The sequence below is a fragment of the Diprion similis genome, chromosome 12 (assembly GCF_021155765.1).
Source record: "Diprion similis isolate iyDipSimi1 chromosome 12, iyDipSimi1.1, whole genome shotgun sequence".
In the NCBI taxonomy this organism is placed as follows: Eukaryota; Metazoa; Arthropoda; class Insecta; order Hymenoptera; family Diprionidae; genus Diprion; species Diprion similis.
This window is the reverse complement of record NC_060116.1, coordinates 13521082-13539427: the sequence shown is the minus strand read 5'-3', so window position 1 is coordinate 13539427 and position 18346 is coordinate 13521082. Positions and strand designations below refer to the sequence as shown.

The window sequence follows — 18346 nt, the reverse complement described above, 5'->3', positions numbered from 1 at the left end:
TGTCGTTAATTAGAACGACTACTAACCAGTGACTTAAGATTTCGAACAGTTCATCTTTCGTTATTTTATTTTCGCATGTTTGAAATTTCGGTATATCGCCCCCCCCCCCCCCCCCTCCCCCCTCCCCCCCAATTCCTGGTATACAATTTGACAATAAATCGCTCTCGGATTTTCGATAGCCAGAGATCCAATTATACATATATATACACCGGAGTAGAAGATCCGGAGACCAATTCTGGTGGGGATAGTCTTTGTGAGGAAAGTGGGCAGGTATATCGGTGGTGGGGGTGAAGTGTAGTTTCCAGCCGTTGGTGATGACTCCGAAAGGCCGGCGTCGGTTCTTGTGTTAGCGTCTTTGGTCCCGCGTGGTCGTTCGCAGTAGGATTGGATCATTGCCGTGATCAAGAGGGAGATAAAAAGCGAACCGATTGCAATTCGGGGTATAATACAACGTCGATTGTCTCTGACGTGAGGGAAGATTCAACATCTACCACTAGCGAGAAAACAACCCTTGCATTAAGGATGAAGTACCTCGTGTGGACCGCGGCGTTCCTCCTCCTCTTGGACTTCTCGAATTCGCAAGGTAAATTAATGCGATTTATTTAATTAATTTGGGTAATTAATGCAGCCTGCAATACTCCTTTGATAACAATTCTTGCTTGTTTGATTATTTCGTGTATATGTAATTAAGCCTATTTTTGTTCTTGTGGTTTGCGCTTATTACGTGTATAATAACGTAAGTGATGAAAAAAAAAAAAAAAAAAAATGATAATTGCAACGCGTTCATACGTTCGCTTGTAATGCAAATTCGGCCACGTGTTGCCGGTGGGATTTCTGGTACCTGTGCGAATTATAATTGCGCTGATTCGTTTCCTCTTTTCACATAAAAGCGATGTGTATATAAATGCGTTGATATTTGCCCAAGGATTTGCCTCTTTCGAAGGAACTTTATCCGAGCTGTATTATTATATTATGTGTTGCTACAAAGGTGCCTACTTGAGTGTTCGAAACACGACAATGTCAGGCCGCCGTGACGGTATGCGAGGACTTTTGGTACACATTGGCTTGTATCAACACGTTGCGTATCACGAACCGTCTACATAGAGAAACACATTTCTTATGGAAATAGCAAATCGTACAAAGAGAGTAAGTATTACGATACGGCGATACCTGCTCTCTGTTTATTTATACGCAATCAACCAGCGATCAGGGCAATGCTGTGTTTGTGTTATGACTGTGGGTGGAGCCATTCCGAATGATTTCTGCACGGCACCATAGCCAGGCCAATTATCTATGGCGTCATTACATCGCCAGGCTTCGTTCGACTCGCAGGAAGCAATTAAATTTTATATAATATTACTGTATACATATATTCAAGCTACGCGAAATTCGGGCGATGCCCTCTTGCCTTTGACCGCTTATGACGTTATGGTGTTTCGCAAGTATAACGGGGCAGAGAGAAACCCCGAGGGTTTTGCACTCGTTCACCGTTTCTTCATCGCCTTTGCTTCTCTCGTTCTGAGCTTGGATGAACCAACGTTTTTTTCAACGTTTTTTTTCCCCTTGCGGGGATTGCATATCCGGTTTTCTCGTTATCTTCCGCATCTGACCCGCGAGGCAAAGAGTGCGAATAAGAATAATGAGCATCGTTTCTCCGTGTTCGAAACGGCATTGTACAAGTTAACGTCTGGCTTGTAAAACCTGATAAGACCGCGTTGCATATGTTGAAAAACGATAACGATTGTACACCTACATGTCTTACCGTGCAATAAACTAAAGATAAAACAAAGGCATATATAACACGCGGAGTATTCAATGCCGTATGTAACCTGGTATAGTTATAACACCACACCGAGTACTTGTGAAAACTCTACTCTGTTCTGTCTGACGAAATTTAGAAAGCGAAATTATTGCTTTGTCGCGGATCGACAATTAATGACTGATTTTTCTGTGTATAATATAACTGATCCGCGCCAATCGAAGAGAGAGAGAAATCGGATTTAGATAGTTTCAATAGACAAGTACGATTAATAGACAAAACATTAATCCCAGGCAAATAACGAATCGCCGAGATTTTTCACACTACGTAATGTAAATACATAATATAAAACATCGCGTTGTACACGCACGCGAATTCAACGAAGCGTACAAGTCCTTCTTCCTTTTCCCATTGTTTCCAATTTTTATCGCGGATACACGTAAACCTGTACGTATATACATATTTATGTAAGTACTAAGTATGCATGATACGGGATAGTTTGTATTGTTGTAACACATGTGGACCCGCATGCGGTTGTATATGTATATATACTGATGCAAAAACGGGCGCAGTTTTGCTCCGCAGCGCGTTCTTTATCGTAATGAAAATTTATATTCATCTCGCAGAGACGGTTCAGAGCTCGTGTAATGCGAATAAATTATATCAGGTATGTGGGTATCTCGTTACGTAACACCTTGATCGCTTGGAAATCCCTCGACTTTTGAAATTCGGTTGCTATTGTAGCCATTGCGGTAAATGTAAGTCTGCCATAGAATATACAAACATTGACTCGTGACTTACAGACTCTTTTGTCAGATAAATATATATATATATATATGTATATAAAATGTATGTACATCATCGTTCGAAAATAAGATTGGATGTATAATATTCGAGGATTTTATCTTGAGGATTCGCCATTTTACGTCACTGGAATTTACGGGGAATTACCATATTCGCATTGTATATACTGTACGCGAATTCGAAACGAGCCCTGGAATTTTTTTTTTTTTTAATATAATTCAATACTCGTAGATTCAATATACAGAGGATTGTAATTATTTTACGATGAATTGTGCAAGATTCTTTCTGCGCATTTCCGAATCCATGTGCTGCCGGTTTTTTCTCAGATTCTCATATCGCGCGTTTCGAAACGGAAATGAAAACGTGACCATATTTATACTTTCCGTTCTACAAACAGTGACTCATTGCAACTCGTATACTGCAGGGGTCATCATCGACACTGAGTCATTGCGAACGTTGGAAATCCTGGAATATAAATCTGTATACCAAGATGCGTAATTCACTATCCTTGGTTCAATGTCATACAATTTATTATCATTCCCATAATCTGAACACCAGGTCTGAACGCCATTTTCGCGATAGAAAATTCTTAGATTTTAACTCGCGGTTACTTTACTGCAAAAATTTGCAAAACAATAATTCCTGCGATCGCAGACCTTCTTCTTGTTCTTCTTCTTCTTCGATAAAACATCCTGTTTGACATAACGATTCGATTTTGCGAGGCTCTCAAATCGAGTTTCGCAACTCATGACCAGGAAACTGACCAGCTCACTGTAGCCGTCTTCTCCTGGAGTTGGATCGTTGATCGGTTCTTGGAAGTTCGAACAGCGTTACTCGTACCTGTTTCAGATGCCACACTGTGTAGGTGAACGGCAACGCGAAAGGGAAAGACGATGATCGCCAATACAGGGTGTGCGAGTTAGAAGCAATCTCGGTAATTCTTAGCGTTGACGAAAACGCATGAAAGACGCGATGCTCTTGATGTAACAACCAACCGCCTTGTACACACTTTAATGGTGAAAATCCGAAACCATTACGTGATATTGTAGGTATCCAGACTCGAGGAGAAGTCGAATGTCTTTGTTGGCTGGTCGAACATCGAGCTTTTAGCCCCTCTTTGTCCACTTTTTTTTTACTTTCTTTTCCCCTTCAAAGCACCCCGCAAGTGTAGTTCGGAATTCGTCGAATATCGAGATCTTCGTCTGGCTTTTATAAACTCGACTATAAGAGCTGACCGGAAATTCGTTTGTCGGTGTGACTCTAAACGGCGACGCGCTTTTTTACAATACGATATATGTATATTCGGTTGCGATTTTTGAATTAATTTATTTTTCTTCTACTTTGAACAAATTCACCAAAATTTTACCAAAACTCTAAAGAAAATTATTTTATTAGGGGACACGACAGCCCCCCTCTAAAAAAATAGAAAATAAAATTTTTATCAAATTTTTTTTTTTTTTGTGGTTCATTATGCCTCAGATATCTCAGATTGGCCTAAAAATAAGCAAATACATCAGATTTACGATAATTTGTCAGAAAACAAAAGAAAAAAATTATATGTGGTCAAATTTTTAAGGGGGTTCGTCGTGCCCCACCCTCACCTAGTTGAGGTTTTTGTACGTCCAAATTCTGCCGATGACTAATTCATACGTATTTACATATGTATTATATATATGTGCAAAAAAGCGCCAGCAGCAAACTAACTCTTCCGCTTTTCCAGCAGCTGTGCCTGTGTCCCATTGTTAAACGTTTGTTGCGTCCTTCTCCATGCCTGTAACGCCTCTGTGTTGCGTCTTGTCGCCTGATTGTGTCGTCGAACGTTCAAACGATGAGAGAATAGCGTGTACGAGACGAAGTTGATTGATTGTTACAGGCTCCTTCGAAATTCCCTGCCAGGACAACGATGGCTGTACACCATTGATCGCACCGCCTGGCACAGCTACTTGTGACGATGGTCACTGCAAGTGTCTTGCCCCTAATGGAATTCGGGTTAATTGTCCCGGATTAAACAACACTGCGGAAGCCGGTCAGAGAAATGGTCAGGGTAGGTGATGGATAATTTCTTCCGGGCAGGAGCATAAGAAAATCCCATCGACGCGGGACCATGAATATAGAAGGAGATTATCGATCCTCGCACTGATTTTCATCCCCGTTCCTTTCACCCCCTTGATGCAATCACTGCCAGTTTTTGTCCTGCGAGTAATCCAAATTTCGTTTAACTTTCAGCTGGATTGATAGGACACGTGTGTTCTATGAACAAGGATTGTAGCACGCTGGATAATAATGCAGTTTGCAACACGACGAATAAGCAGTGTGCTTGCAAGCAGGGATTTTTTCCTTCGGAAAATAACGACAAGTGCCTTCTCGGTGAGTCATTCGGCAGCCGATGCAATTGTCGTTGGTGTTCGTATTGTCGAAGAACATTTTTTACGCCTATTCATACCGTGACTATTGCTAACGAACCTTTGTATAAACGTTCACTTCCATATAAGTACGTTTGCACTCTATGCAGTGTGCGAAATCGCATAAGAAACGAAAATACACCGATTGTATAGTATGTGTAGATGTATAAAGATTTGTAATGAATTTTTCGGCCAGATCTATAACAACCACTTCTCAGATCGCGTATGTAAGACGCGTTACGTAACACGCAGGCTGCGCAAACGATCTATAGATCGTATAAACGCCACATTTTTATTGTTTACATTAAAGTTAACCTGCCGGTATATACATACATATGCATGTCCATGTATGTAATATCGGAGCAATTGAATTAGCCGCATTACAGACCAAAGATGGCGATTCAATCTTCGCTCTTTATTCCACCGATTGCGATTGCGCAATTCGCGAATGAATGCCTATAGTTCCGCACATTCTTCAAACGTTCATTCAATTTCAATCATCAGACTTGTTTTTCATCCAGGACTCGGTTACGGAGAATCCGGATGCGTGGAATCCGTACAGTGTCGGGCTTGGAACACAACTTGCCTCAACGGGGTTTGCGAATGTCGCGAAAACTATCATCTCACATCCAATGCATGCTGGGCGAAAATAGGTGAGTAACGTATAATATATTCTAGATTGAATTGTATCCTGAATTGCGGGCTAAAGAAAAGAACAATGAGAAAATGATTAGAAAGGAATGGATTGTGCAACGGTATATACACTTGAATTAGCGTATATGAACGGATCCAGTTACATCTAAACACACATCGATAAATTGTTCTTGAAAACCTGTCACCTCGGACAATGCCCACCAAAATATCACCTTTCGAAATTACACATGCGGTTATTCCAACTACCAATACGTTCTTTTTCTTTATCGTACCGCAAAACGTGACTCACAAATCTCGAAACGATTATTCACGAAAATATCTCATCAAACGATTGCACTGCGCTAAAGAACTGATTGACGTAATGGTTGATTCATTTCTCTGGTCTGTGTCATCTGATTTTGAAGTCACGCCTAAGGTTAACCATCGCCATCCTGGTAATAAGATGGAGAAGATTTTTCCTGCCGCCAGTTTTGGTAGAGCGCAAACTGTTGTCGAATATAAAATGCAGCTAGATACCTACTTTTGTGTATCTTCACAGCTTTTGGTGCCCCATGCACAGCGATGGAGGAGTGTCAACACGTCGTTGAGGCCGTGTGCGATAATCAGCACATCTGCAGCTGCCCATCGGACAAGCTAATTCATCCGAATGGCACCGAGTGTCTTTCCAAGGCTTCGAAGATCGAGGACCAGTGCGTGGAATCCATCCAGTGTGACCACCTCGGAGGCGTCTGTTTGAACGGACGTTGCCAGTGCCCGGAGCATCACCATCACTCATCGGCGACGAACGATTGCCAAATGACCAAGAGTATGCTGTCCGAGCTTTTATTTAGTTGATTGCTTTCCAGAAGAGAAGATCTTTTCATTAAGATCAAATATAGATCGATTTCAATCTTTTCGACGTAAGCAATTGCAAAAACAAATATTGGATTATCCATTTATCGATTTCAGAGGTCAACGATTCCTGCGAAACCGATCACGAGTGCTCGCATACCCACCACGAAGATGGCAAACTTGATCTGAAGTGCATCAAGAAGGTCTGCGCTTGTTCCGAGGGCTTACAATATGACAACGAGAAGGGCATATGCGTCGAAGGCGGCAAGGCAGCGGCTAATCGATGTAAGATTGATATTTGCTTGGAAGTATTTCCTCAGCAAACTGTCTCGATTTGATATCCGGAATTGAGAGAGTGAGAGAGAGAGAGTTTACTGAAAGAACGTGAAAGAATCGATTCCGATGAGAAGCTAAAGTTCAATCGCTGACTGTGAGCCTGAATATTGAGATTCAAAGATTATTGACTCTTCTTTCTTTTTCGTATAAAGCTGTACAAATCCACGCGAATAATTCTATATTCTTATAAAATATTCAAGTTCATTAGAATATTTATCTTTTACAGTGAGCAGCGTCGGGATCTTTGCAACGTCTCTGGTGTACTTTGGTCTTCTTGCTGCAATATTGTGAAAAATTCATTACCGATATTATAAATCGCGCTTAATAATCATCTATGCTACGTGAGATCGCAGTGTTAATCATATGTTATACACACGGGTTGTGTAGCTGCAGAAAGATTATAATATTTCATACATGGTGTACTAATTCATGTTTACACTTTTCTAAAACGTGTAAAGACAATTATTCTCGAGAGCGGTTATATGTGGAGAGGATCTGTGAAAATCACATTGAAATATCGTAAGATTACCTCATCAACGAAATTTTCCATCAAATTTAATGTTGTTGTTGTTGTTGTTTTTTTTTTTTTAATTCTCATTATTGTTTAACGTGTTTCATTGAAAGGTTTCTTGCCGCTGGAATTATTGTTATTCGTGTTTTTTTTTGTTCTTGTTGTTTTTTTGTTTTTTTTTTTTTTGTTTTTAAGTAAATGAGAAAATTGTATAAGAAAACTTGCGGTGCGAGGTGCTGGAAATGAATAATATTTTGATGAAGAGATGGAATTTTTTTTAAACGTTTCGAACAAGCAACCAAGGGAAATAATATATAACCAAACTCAAACAAAGCTGTCGTTGCATATTTCTTTAATATTAAAGATATCGTTCCTTTATTTTTTCTGCATCAAAACACCTTCACATACACACATCTGTCATATTCATTCGGACGGTGTATTTAAAATGTAATAAATATTATTTTAGTTAAACATGGCAAAACGCGGAGAGCAGTTTCAAGTTCTCGGTACAAATTGCGTCACTTACAGCTGTGTAAATGTTAATGGAAAATTGTGTAGAAACACAATTTTTCACCAATATGTGCATATTATTCATCATATGAATTGATATCATCATTACTCCATACATGCTCGAGTAACTTTATCGTGATTTATGAATTCAACGTGATATTACTATAATGTAGTTTGCTCGTGAAATTTGAATCTTACATTCATTATTTACACTGCGGGTAAAATTTCGTTTCGTTACTTAAATTTCATCTGTAACAATCGCTAAGTAAAGTATCATACATAATACGTATAGGCTTTATATTTTATTATTATACAATCTCCATGTGAGTTTGAGTGAATCGTCATATTCATTATCAATTCTTTATTCTCAGATAAATGATATTACGTGTACACGCGTGTAGATCTAATTTTATTTCTTTTCATTTGATTTTTTAATAAAAATCTGTAACAAACCGAAAAAATCAATTATAAAATTATTAAGTATTTACTCAACGGAAACTAGGAGAGGAATAAAAGTCTCATAGATTGCAATAACGATCCACGCTGTTACAATATGTGGATGTAAATTTATCCCCGTCGATCCGCATCGCAGCTTGAAACAAGACCGGCAAGGTATTCGCACGTTTCGCCTACGCAACTTCCGTCACTTTCCGGTTCCTAATCGAGGTTCACAAAGAAACCGGAAATGGAATTGAGGACAAGCTAATCGGTTTGATTTTGCGGTTAAAAATGGGAAACGATTAAATTTCCTGTACTTATCTGGTGAGCGAGATTTGCTTTTCGAAGTCTTGACTGAAATTTGGAATACTGTAAAGCTCGTTCTCAAACTTGCGGCTATTATCACGTGAAAGTAAATCGCTCTTTGTGTACAGAATATGAGTTATTTCCAAGACAAATGTGTGCGTTAAAAATATATTTTTGCACTCAAGCTGCTGATATGAAATGAGATGTTTGTAAATGAGAAAGGATGAAAAGTGTTCTTACGTAAATGTCGACGAAGATTAATTTACATCGCGATTTTAATCAGTATTTAATGAGTAATATATGTTACGAGTTTACATGAGCCTCATATTTCTAAAAAAAAATTTAATTCTCTTTACACAGTCTTGTCAAAAAATTTATCTCGTAATGACTTTCACTTCACCGTTTAAATGTGAAATCGGCGTAAATAATGTACAGGATTTTTCACATTATACTTGAATAAAACGGCTTCCAATAAATAAACCCTTAGCTCAATATTCGGAACGATTTATTCAACAAAATCCTTACGTTTTTCACAATTCATCCAGAATCTCGTGGACAGCTATCTTCGCTTCTGTCGGTAAGTAAGGCAGCAAAGTCGTCGCGAGTAGTTTAACCGATTCGGAAGTAGATCTGGGCGCAACTCCGTCTGCAAATCGGCAAGTGAAATGAATGCTACGTGATCCTGATTACAGCTGACAAACCAACAAATTAAAAAAAAAAATAAATAAAAAATGGTATAGTTACGTATGGCAACGCATCCAAAATCTGCAGCGGAATAAATGTATCCGATCTGACAGTCGCAGATGTTGTTCGAACAGGTGCTGTACCTTCCAAACATCGCGGTGCATTGCAAATCTTCCTCACACGCACTCCCCCAGTGATTCGCGACTGAAATCAGACGTTTTATCAGCCAACTTTTTTTCCCTACCATTTTCCTTTCTTTTTTTTTATTATCACCACGCATAGACTTCTTCACCTGGTAAACAAGCGGTCCGATCTCCTGACGGCACGAAGCTCACGACGCAAGTGCAAGCTGAAATCCCTTGTCGCAAAAGCTCGCAGGACGTGTTAAAAGCAGCGCATTCACTCGCGGTTTGGCAAGTGCCACCGAGCGCTGAAAAAAATTGCAAAAACATGGTACAAGTTGATGCAAATCTAAGTGAAATTCTCTACTCGCCTGTTTTGCAGATAGTCATTCCATCCTCTTCTCTCGCCACCGCCTGATGTCCTTCTTTGCACTGGCAGGGGCTACCAGGACCTTCGCATTCCGCGTAAGGATCGGCACAAGTTGGATGATCATCGGTGCAGGTGCCACCAACAGCTTTCGATTTCACGGGCAAAGACAAGGAAGCAATTTTTTTCGGTCTACATCCTTGCTAATTGCAGGATTGAACTAACGCCGAAGAAGCGACGACTTACCGACTCCACAACTGTCCGCAAATTGACTCGGCGAAAGACCCGCAGGACATTGGCAGGTTCCGTCGACGCAACTTCCTTCGATGCAGGAAGTACCCTCAGCCTCGCATTCTTCGCCAAGGTCTGTGCGAGGAGGCAAGATGACAAAAAGGAACTCGCTTTTCAAGGCTTTACACTTCTTTGAACTTGAAGACGTCTATCCGAACAATTCGCACTTACTTGTCGCGCACAACCGAGTTTCCTCATCCTGAGTAAAGCCTTCCTTACAGGCGCACCAGCTTCCGGAACCTACCCAGAGATTCGTCTGGTTACAATGGGCGTTCGGGTCGTAACACTCGTCTTGATATCTTTCGCAGATGCCGTCAATTCCTGCCGGGAAAAAATTATGGAAGTACAGAATTAGCGGAAAAAATACTCGCATTTCCATTTTTCCAGCTGACTTTCTCACCTACTACGCATTTCGTGTTGTCCATCGAAGGCACGTAGGGGTTGATACAGGTGCATTGAAAATTCACGCACGTCAGCTGCCAGTCATTGCACATCCAGTTCGACCAGCACTCGTCCCACAAATTAGCGTCGCTGGTTTGGGTCGCGAAAATAATGCAGATAACCATCAGAGTTGGCAAACTTTTTCTCAATGCCATCGTGCAGAAAAGCGACGCTGACAGTTTTTTGCGTCAAATCTTTCAGCTTTGGTGAGTCTGAAGTATCGATAAAAGAAACGAACCAGAGAAATATGCGTGCAAACTAGCAGAAAATCACGACGATGTAACCCGAGTCGCTGTTTTCTGCTCAAATATTTTTGTATCGTTAATACAATCGCTTATATAATCTTCGGTCGTGAAAAATTACAGATAACTCAGATTTGTCTAATCTCGAAATACTGATACGAGACTATATTGTTTTGTGTGAATGAAAATTAATGCAGGTGTTACCCAAGCGAATTTTGCTGATCGCTGAAATCACGCGCAGAGGAGATCATTTCGATTTTTTTACCGAAATTACAGCCTCGAGTATAATAAGCGTGAATCCGTTCGATGTAAATAAAATAATGGCGTCTACGCACGGTTAGAAAAAAAGTCCCATCAAGACCCCTAAAATTTTGAAATTGATTCAGCCATTTTTCACCCTATTACTAAATGAAAGAAAAAGTAAAACTTACAAATCGATTGCTGACGTGACGATTCAAATGTTAAAATAACAAAAATGTGTTTCACATTGATTAACAGAAATATAACAAATAACACAAGTATAAAGTGGACTTGCTGGAACAATATGTTTAATTAATAATAATTAGCCGCTCAATCCGTTCGATTTTTTTTTTTTTTTTTTCTACATCATGATCGTGCTGATCGACATCTCGATCTACCAAACATTTTTAATCACTGTAAATCGATCAAATTCCAGAAATCAAGCGCTGATACCTGAGCCTGGCTGTGCAGCTGTTCGAAAATTCTGATATGAGTAGGTATAAAACACGCAAAGCGTTTCTAATTATCGCATATTGTACGTGTAGCCGTAATGTACGTATGTGTAAGGTAAAAAATAAGAAGGTACGTATTACCCACATCCAGGCACGAGCCAAACAGAGCGTTCAGCTTGAGCCTTGAGTCAGTTCGACGGCATAACAAGCTAGTAGTTACAGTAAATATAGCGTTCATGGCCAGACTCCGAGCTCCAGAGCCGAGCACAAGGGCCGATGCTCGATTAACTCCTATAGTGATTGAGACCGTTCCTTTGAGGTCCAAATTACTCATCGTGCATCGATAGATCACGAGCACTAATACGTACCTACCTGATTACGTAATCGGATTTTCAGCTCACCAAAAGTGCGTTGATTCTGTTTCTGAAAAACGTACCGATAAGGCTAAATATCGTGATTATCTAAGGTGAGTTCTCTGAAAAAGAGAGGAAATTAATACGGTTTAATTGTTGCGAGTGGTTTGGTCTAGCTCGTTACTGGATCAGAGTTCAGATCAACAGCTTGTTAAAAATCCGCGGGCAAAAACTGACTTGGAGATTTGAGACAAATGAAAAACCAATCCTTCAATCTTTTGGAAGGATGTTTTTAATGCTTATACTATTTGGTAATATTTCACTGACCTCAAGACGCGTCTGTATAAGAAACGAGGCAAGCCTGTGATATAACAACTCCTATTAGCGTCTTTCCTTGAATTTAACATTACATTAATTAGCCTCGACATAATTTCAGCTTCTTGAGTCTCTTCGGTATAACATAAAAAAAAAATGTATATATATATATATATATCAACGTCGGGGTTCTTCATCGAAGAAACTCAAACGTGAAAGCAAATTACGTCGGATACCCTCGTTATGGGTTCGAGTGTCTTAAGCTTATGTCTGTGCCCCTTAAAGTGGATAGTCCGAAAGGAATTCGGCGTCCGATGTATCGAAATCTCTAGAAGGCGGGCCCTGCACCGCTATCATTGCACAATGATTTTCATCGGCTCAACTGCATCGGCGTTATGCAGCTGTGATACCCGAGCAATAATCCACCGCGTAAAAATCCAGTGACAATCAGACGACACCATGGAGCCTGGAATAGCCCGGTGACGAGAAGCGATAAGATAAAAAGCGTAAGTAGATAAGGTGCACATAATTGAGGCATCAGAGCGTCCCTTGAAGCATGGCGTCTCACTCACGTCCCGACGCTAACCAGCTCCGTACCTTTTATACTTCGATTAGTATAGAGCCGCGAATTTTTGTGCGTAGTGCAATACATATATGTATACACACATTATAATTAAATTTATAGCGCAGTGAAATCGAACGAGATGCATATTATGCGAGTGAAAACGACCCCGTGATTAAGTGAAAAAAAACTTTTCCCAGGAAAAGGAAATTAGGGAAACCCTTTTTTCAAGGGGTTGAAGTGGGAGGCGGGAAGAACCAGGAAATGCATCGTCCCGGTCGGCTAACCGGAACCCCCGTCGGGGCGCCGGCACTCCTCGTAGTTTTTTACCTGGTATTAGCACGACTGGCTTCAGTCTTCGGCGCGACTCAGCACCACGCGCATATTCTCGACAGACGTGAGTTCGCAGTATCTACTTACGATTTTCGAGTTGGCCTGAAGGCGTGTGAAAACGGTCGGAGGTGCTTCCCCAGGTCGCGGGACCGCGTGAATAGAAAGCACTGGTACCCACACCAGAAACGACGCGACGTGACCTCAACGATGATACTGCGCCACTCGCGAGCATGGGAAACGCCTAAGCGGTCCCAAAATCGAGTCCTCCGTGTATAGTTACTCGACCGGATTTGTAGGGCCCCGAGTTCTTACCGGCTCGGATTAGGCCCACGCTAGCCGCTCGCGTCGTCTGACCCGAAGTGAAACTGAATCGCTTCGGGCCCCGCAGTTTCGAATGTGCGCGTCTGGCCCGCGTCTGGCTTAATAAAATTCGGCGCACTTGGTCGAGGATTGTATTGTTGGATCTTGTTGTGGTGCGTGGACGATTTTTACGCCCAAGAAAACGAAATACTACACCTGTAATAATACGGAGAAAATATATAACGAGGCGAGGAAACGCGAGGAGTATTATAGTGCCTAATGACGAGACCTCGGAGCACCGAATCGATAATAATAATAACTATAATCGTCATTTTCGCACACTCGTTTAGCAGCGCTGTCTACGTCTCGATGCAGCCTGCCTCGCTGACGGACGGGAATTCGGGCCCGCAAAAACCGAGTGGGTACATCATCGTCGTCATCTTAATTCAACTAACGTATAATTAACCAGTGTATATACATAACGCTCGTTATGCTCCGTCTATCTATAGACGATTAACAAACAGCCGCAATTATACGGGCCATTTCGTGTTTGACAGAACGTCTTACGTAACCGCGTGCCAATTCTCACCGCGGCACCGCGACGCAGTTATTCAAATATTCCCGCGTTAACGCGCAGGATCGCTGCTGCAATATTCTATACCGATAATTGGACAATAAAATTACCGCCGTTTATGCATCCGGTTGTTTTGACATTTTCGGAGTAGAAGAATTTTCGCGGTTACATTGACACAGCGTTGTAATGAGCATCGGTGTTGTTGTGGAAATATTGTTGTCGTTGTGAAACGATGTTATGCGCTACATGCGCAGAGTCTTTGAACAATACTTTACATCGGCACATGCTAATTAGAATAATCATGTGCCAAGGACCATGTGCTCGAAATCCGTGCATTCGCTCATCACTTATTAACGTTTGATTTAATTTTTTCCTGTGATTTCAGAGACTTTGGCTGCCTGTAATTATGACAGTGACTGCGTTGAGAATGCTTACTGCCAGTCACAGGAGACCTGCAAATGCAAGGAGGGTTTCTTCGTTGACAGGAACAGAACTCACGCACAATGTTTGGCGAGTGAGTAATTGAGCATATTTGAAGGTGAAAATTTTCAGAGCTATCTAACCCAGTGAAATCCTGCCTGTGAATTACTTTTTACAATCCGATTTTTTTTTGCAACGCGCTGCGCGCTCTTCACTAATTTCACCTTGCCGATCAATTAGCCCGAGATTATCAGCACACCGCGTTATCAACTCGTGCCAAGCCGGATACGGTTAAAACTTAATTACGATATCGCTGATCCATTGTCTTTTGGACTCATTTAACCTGCGGTGAGATAGCATAAGTGGAAGTATCTTGTTGGTTTCGTTCCGGTCTAGGACTCGTGCACGACGAAATTGCCCCACCGATGTACAAGCATACCTATAATCTACACGTAATGCACGGTCAAGAGCATCGTGTGTGTGAGGATGTACCCGGTGCGACGTTGTGAAATGTGCTTCCTTTTTTTGAGCGTGATACACCAACTGAGTAAACAAATATAACGAAAAACATTATACATGGCAAAGCGTGCTGGACGAGCAGCCTGCAGCACCTTGTAATACACAAATCGAGTTTTATTTATATCCTCGTCTAAGCTGCGCAGTGTTGGAGAACCGTATGGCACGGTTAACGGTCTGATCCGATTCGGTTACCACTGTCATAAATTTCTGAAACTCTTCTGGCTATTAGCTCGGATTCACGCGCATTGGAACAATGCATCAAGAATTACTGAATGGATTTTTTTTGTTTTTCAGTCGCCACCAAGCTCGGGGATCCCTGTATCATAGACATGCAGTGCCAGGTGACGTTCGCCGCTCAGGCGGAGTGCCGGGACGGAGCTTGTGGCTGTTCCGCGGCTTCCCACTTCCAGGGGGGACGATGTTTCGAGACGAAACGTGAGTGCAGACGTTGGAACTTGACTTGGGCTTAGCGAATGAATCTGAATGATTGAGACAGAATAGAAACAAGGTATCTTGAAAACGGTGCTCTCACGGAGGCCTCTTCAAGGCTTCACGGACCGTGACTGATGACTCGAGATGTCGGTGATTTGACTCTCCTGCATTTCCTGGTGCGAGTATAAGAGACACCGCAGCCTAGTGTGTGTTAGTGAAACAGCCAAAGCGTTGAAAAGGCAGGTAATACCTATAACCTAGATGTATGCGAGGAAGACCGCATGGTCGTGGCAAGAGCTGGCTTAGAGAACCCAAAGAAGATGTAAGGTCTGACGACTAACTGTATTATACTCATAAGTATGAAGAATTCCAAGTCGATTGGATCGACCGTTACGGAAGAAGGAAAACGGTCACCGTTTTAAACGGGATTTACTGCATTGTAATTCACGATCTGACTACGATATATTATCCTTGAACCTTTTAGCCGAGTGTTGAAGCTCTTGAAAATTTCTCAAACATGCGTGTCATCACAAGATCGAAAATTTCAGGTATCGGCGAGATCTGCCAAGTGACGGATAACTGTCACGTCGAGGGTTCACCGAGCTATTGTGAGACCGGGTTCTGCACCTGTCCGTTACAGCATCATCCGAACGAAAACGGAACCCGGTGTATAAAGAGTTCGAGTGAGTCTGACGTCGTTCTTTGCTCTCACATTCTGCGCAACCCGCTGCAGTCATTGAGAATAATCTTATCTTTATACCAGGTTATTTCCGTGATGTGCCCCATGAGAACTCCTAATTATAGGCAAATCGGGGTACAAGTCTACTCTGAGCAGCTCAGAGTTTTGCCGAAGTGACGTCAGCCGCGTCCTAACAAAAGAACATCGCACCCGCTCAGAGTGGAGTTGTACCCTGATTTGCCTATAATAAGGGGTCCTTGTGCGACACATCAGAGAAATAATCCGGTATGCTAGATCCTGTATACACGTTCGTTTCAGATCTGGGGGATGAATGCTCTGGCGACGAGGAATGCGTGACGACGAACTCCAAGTGTTACGACATCTGTCGGTGTCGGGTTGACCACGTAATATCGGGGGATCAAAAGCGGTGTTTGAAGGTTGCGAACACCGTCGGCGAACCCTGCGAGGAAGACTCTCAGTGTCAGGAGTACGTGAGCCACTCGGGATGCAGAGAGGGCAGTTGTGCCTGTAAAACCAACTACCATCAGCGTGGACCGATCTGCGTGAAGAGCGTCGGTGAGTCTACAGCGCAAGTTTCAGAATTGGTATATATGTATATTATAGATTGAATTGTTATTGGGTTAAAACTACATGGTAACATGAGCCAGGGTGCAAGATTTGAGAATTGGGACCGAAAATATGTTGCTGTGATATCTGAAGTCAGAAAAATGCGTAACTCTTAGTGCGCCGTATTTAGTTTTAAAAGTTTTCTATAATCGTATTTTTTCGGCATATCGATTCCTTGAGAAATAACGAAAAGTTCACAGCTTGCACTGAGTTTTCTGTTCTTTTGCATTCGCGTAATTGACCTAAAAGAATTCTCTGGAAGCTCAGTTCTCGTCGCCATATTGCTTGCAATTAGCCACGCCCCCATTTTCCTTTACAGTCCATCAATTTGGTTAAGACAAGACCTACACGTTCTTTGTGGAATTGTTGGAAAACTTTTCAAGCGTACTTCCGCCTTTTGCGCCTAAATTAACAACTCTCATGCTGTTCTCGGTACGTATTGTTTCAGTGCTGAGTGGGTCTTGCACGAGTCATCAACAGTGCGTTACGCGGACTTACAAGAATTCGAATTCGTCGGAGGTAACCAGCGTCGATTGCATCGATGGTAATTGAGCGATACTTTTCCTCGGTTTCTCATTTTAAGGGGAACAACAGACGTTGTGCACTAATTACGTTATCTTATCTTTTTTGCAGGAATCTGTACTTGCGCAAACAATTACATGACCACCGAGGATTCTCTCGACTGTGTCCAATATAGTGAAAACGGTAATTATATTTGAAATGCGATCGTCCTCGTTGTGAGTAAGGTATTATTCGTTGAATTTAGTGATGACTCGGTTTTTCTTGACTTTTGAATTTCAGGTGCAACTATTGTCAACTTTACGACGGAGCTTCTTTTCGTTTTATCGATATTCCCAATTCTCCCCACGTTGTTTCGGGAAAGATTTTGTTTTAAAACATAAATTATAGACCCATTTAAGGTGCAGATAATTGTTCGTTATCTACTCCGACTCGTCGTCGCTTATACATATATATGTTATGGTAATAGACCGGAATTTTGAATCTTAAACCCCCAAAGGATGAATCCGTGCTAATCATCTCCGTACGCATGTAGTGTTTGGATTATTTACCAGTACAAATTCATCGCATCCAAAGTGAATTAGTTGTATGATTATTATTTATTCAATTTTGTCATTTATTTTTTTGTCGTTTCTTCTATATAGAGAATTGTAAATAGAATATACTCGTATTGCAAGTGACAATAATGATGAAAAAATATATCTATTATAGTTACTGTTATAGCAATTAAATTTTCATTCGATTACTCTTTCACCGAACGAATCGGTGAAGAATAACCTAATCAACTGATAAGATTGGATACCCTGCGGAAAGTCAAGGATCATTGAAAAGCACCTAATTTCCAAACAGAAGCTCGCTTTACAAAACTTTGAAAAAACTAAATCAATATTTTATGATAGTTTACTTTTTCCTCGAGTAAGACGAAAATCATTCGATATTCCGAAAAATTAAACTATCATCGATCCATGCTGTCCCACAATTGTATCAAGTTTCCAAATGCAACAATAAACCCACCGAGTTAAAAGAAACCCCTCCACAGTGGCACCAAACCAAGCGATAAATTGAGTCCTGCATCGTGAAACCCGATAACAGTTACACCTTTGAATATAATGTGACCACAACGTTGTTTATCAGCATCGAATTTGCCTCGGTCTAATAAATTTTAGGAATACGTGTATTGTTTCCAACGTATATTATACGTTAAATATCAAATATTTACAACGAATTTACAAAAAATATTTTCACGAAGACTGCTATAAGATACACTGAACAAAAAACGAAGGAATGTTATTTCAATTTTTCCAAATGTACATTTGATAACGT

General features: G+C 41.2%; 3 protein-coding genes across 6 annotated transcripts; 2 read left to right on the top strand and 1 right to left on the bottom strand.

Annotated features, from left to right (window-relative positions):
* The first annotated feature begins 259 nt into the window (after window positions 1–259).
* On the top strand, window positions 260–8092 carry LOC124413006 (prion-like-(Q/N-rich) domain-bearing protein 25). Its single transcript, XM_046893291.1, has 7 exons — window positions 260–583; window positions 4437–4607; window positions 4790–4930; window positions 5487–5618; window positions 6158–6424; window positions 6568–6735; window positions 7013–8092. Exons 1-7 carry the CDS (start codon window positions 523–525, stop codon window positions 7075–7077), a joined length of 1005 nt encoding a protein of 334 aa, XP_046749247.1. The 5' UTR covers window positions 260–522; the 3' UTR covers window positions 7078–8092.
* Window positions 8093–9025: 933 nt separating this feature from the next.
* LOC124413005 (multiple epidermal growth factor-like domains protein 6) lies at window positions 9026–10637 on the bottom strand. Its single transcript, XM_046893290.1, has 7 exons — window positions 10416–10637; window positions 10187–10336; window positions 9971–10090; window positions 9729–9872; window positions 9528–9665; window positions 9296–9439; window positions 9026–9197 (listed from the first exon to the last, which is right to left on the bottom strand). Exons 1-7 carry the CDS (start codon window positions 10609–10611, stop codon window positions 9082–9084), a joined length of 1008 nt encoding a protein of 335 aa, XP_046749246.1. The 5' UTR covers window positions 10612–10637; the 3' UTR covers window positions 9026–9081.
* A 2187-nt stretch (window positions 10638–12824) lies between these two features.
* Window positions 12825–17743, top strand: LOC124413003 (prion-like-(Q/N-rich) domain-bearing protein 25). 4 transcript variants are annotated; one of them, XM_046893287.1, is made up of 8 exons: window positions 12825–13017; window positions 14213–14341; window positions 15061–15201; window positions 15747–15881; window positions 16196–16453; window positions 16953–17048; window positions 17138–17209; window positions 17306–17743. In XM_046893287.1, exons 1-8 carry the CDS (start codon window positions 12885–12887, stop codon window positions 17404–17406), a joined length of 1065 nt encoding a protein of 354 aa, XP_046749243.1. In that variant the 5' UTR covers window positions 12825–12884; the 3' UTR covers window positions 17407–17743. The 4 variants fall into 4 exon arrangements, with proteins under 4 accessions (XP_046749243.1, XP_046749245.1, XP_046749242.1 ...); XM_046893286.1 differs by lacking the exon at window positions 12825–13017 and adding an exon at window positions 13460–13671; XM_046893289.1 differs by lacking the exon at window positions 15061–15201 and having other exon boundaries at window positions 12878–13671.
* Window positions 17744–18346: the final 603 nt, after the last annotated feature.

Excerpts from the sequence above, each read along its gene's own strand:
- LOC124413006 (XM_046893291.1), top strand. The coding sequence starts at position 523 with ATGAAGTACCTCGTGTGGACCGCGGCGTTCCTCCTCCTCTTGGACTTC. Across the intron at positions 584-4,436 it reads GGACTTCTCGAATTCGCAAG|GCTCCTTCGAAATTCCCTGC; the intron begins GTAAATTAATGC and ends TGATTGTTACAG. Across the intron at positions 6,736-7,012 it reads CAAGGCAGCGGCTAATCGAT|TGAGCAGCGTCGGGATCTTT; the intron begins GTAAGATTGATA and ends TATCTTTTACAG.
- LOC124413005 (XM_046893290.1), bottom strand. The coding sequence starts at position 10,611 with ATGGCATTGAGAAAAAGTTTGCCAACTCTGATGGTTATCTGCATTATT. Across the intron at positions 10,091-10,186 it reads AACTCGGTTGTGCGCGACAA|ACCTTGGCGAAGAATGCGAG; the intron begins GTAAGTGCGAAT and ends CTCCTCGCACAG. Across the intron at positions 9,666-9,728 it reads AATGACTATCTGCAAAACAG|CGCTCGGTGGCACTTGCCAA; the intron begins GCGAGTAGAGAA and ends AATTTTTTTCAG.
- LOC124413003 (XM_046893286.1), top strand. The coding sequence starts at position 13,533 with ATGACGAGACCTCGGAGCACCGAATCGATAATAATAATAACTATAATC. Across the intron at positions 14,342-15,060 it reads TCACGCACAATGTTTGGCGA|TCGCCACCAAGCTCGGGGAT; the intron begins GTGAGTAATTGA and ends TTTGTTTTTCAG. Across the intron at positions 15,202-15,746 it reads ACGATGTTTCGAGACGAAAC|GTATCGGCGAGATCTGCCAA; the intron begins GTGAGTGCAGAC and ends CGAAAATTTCAG.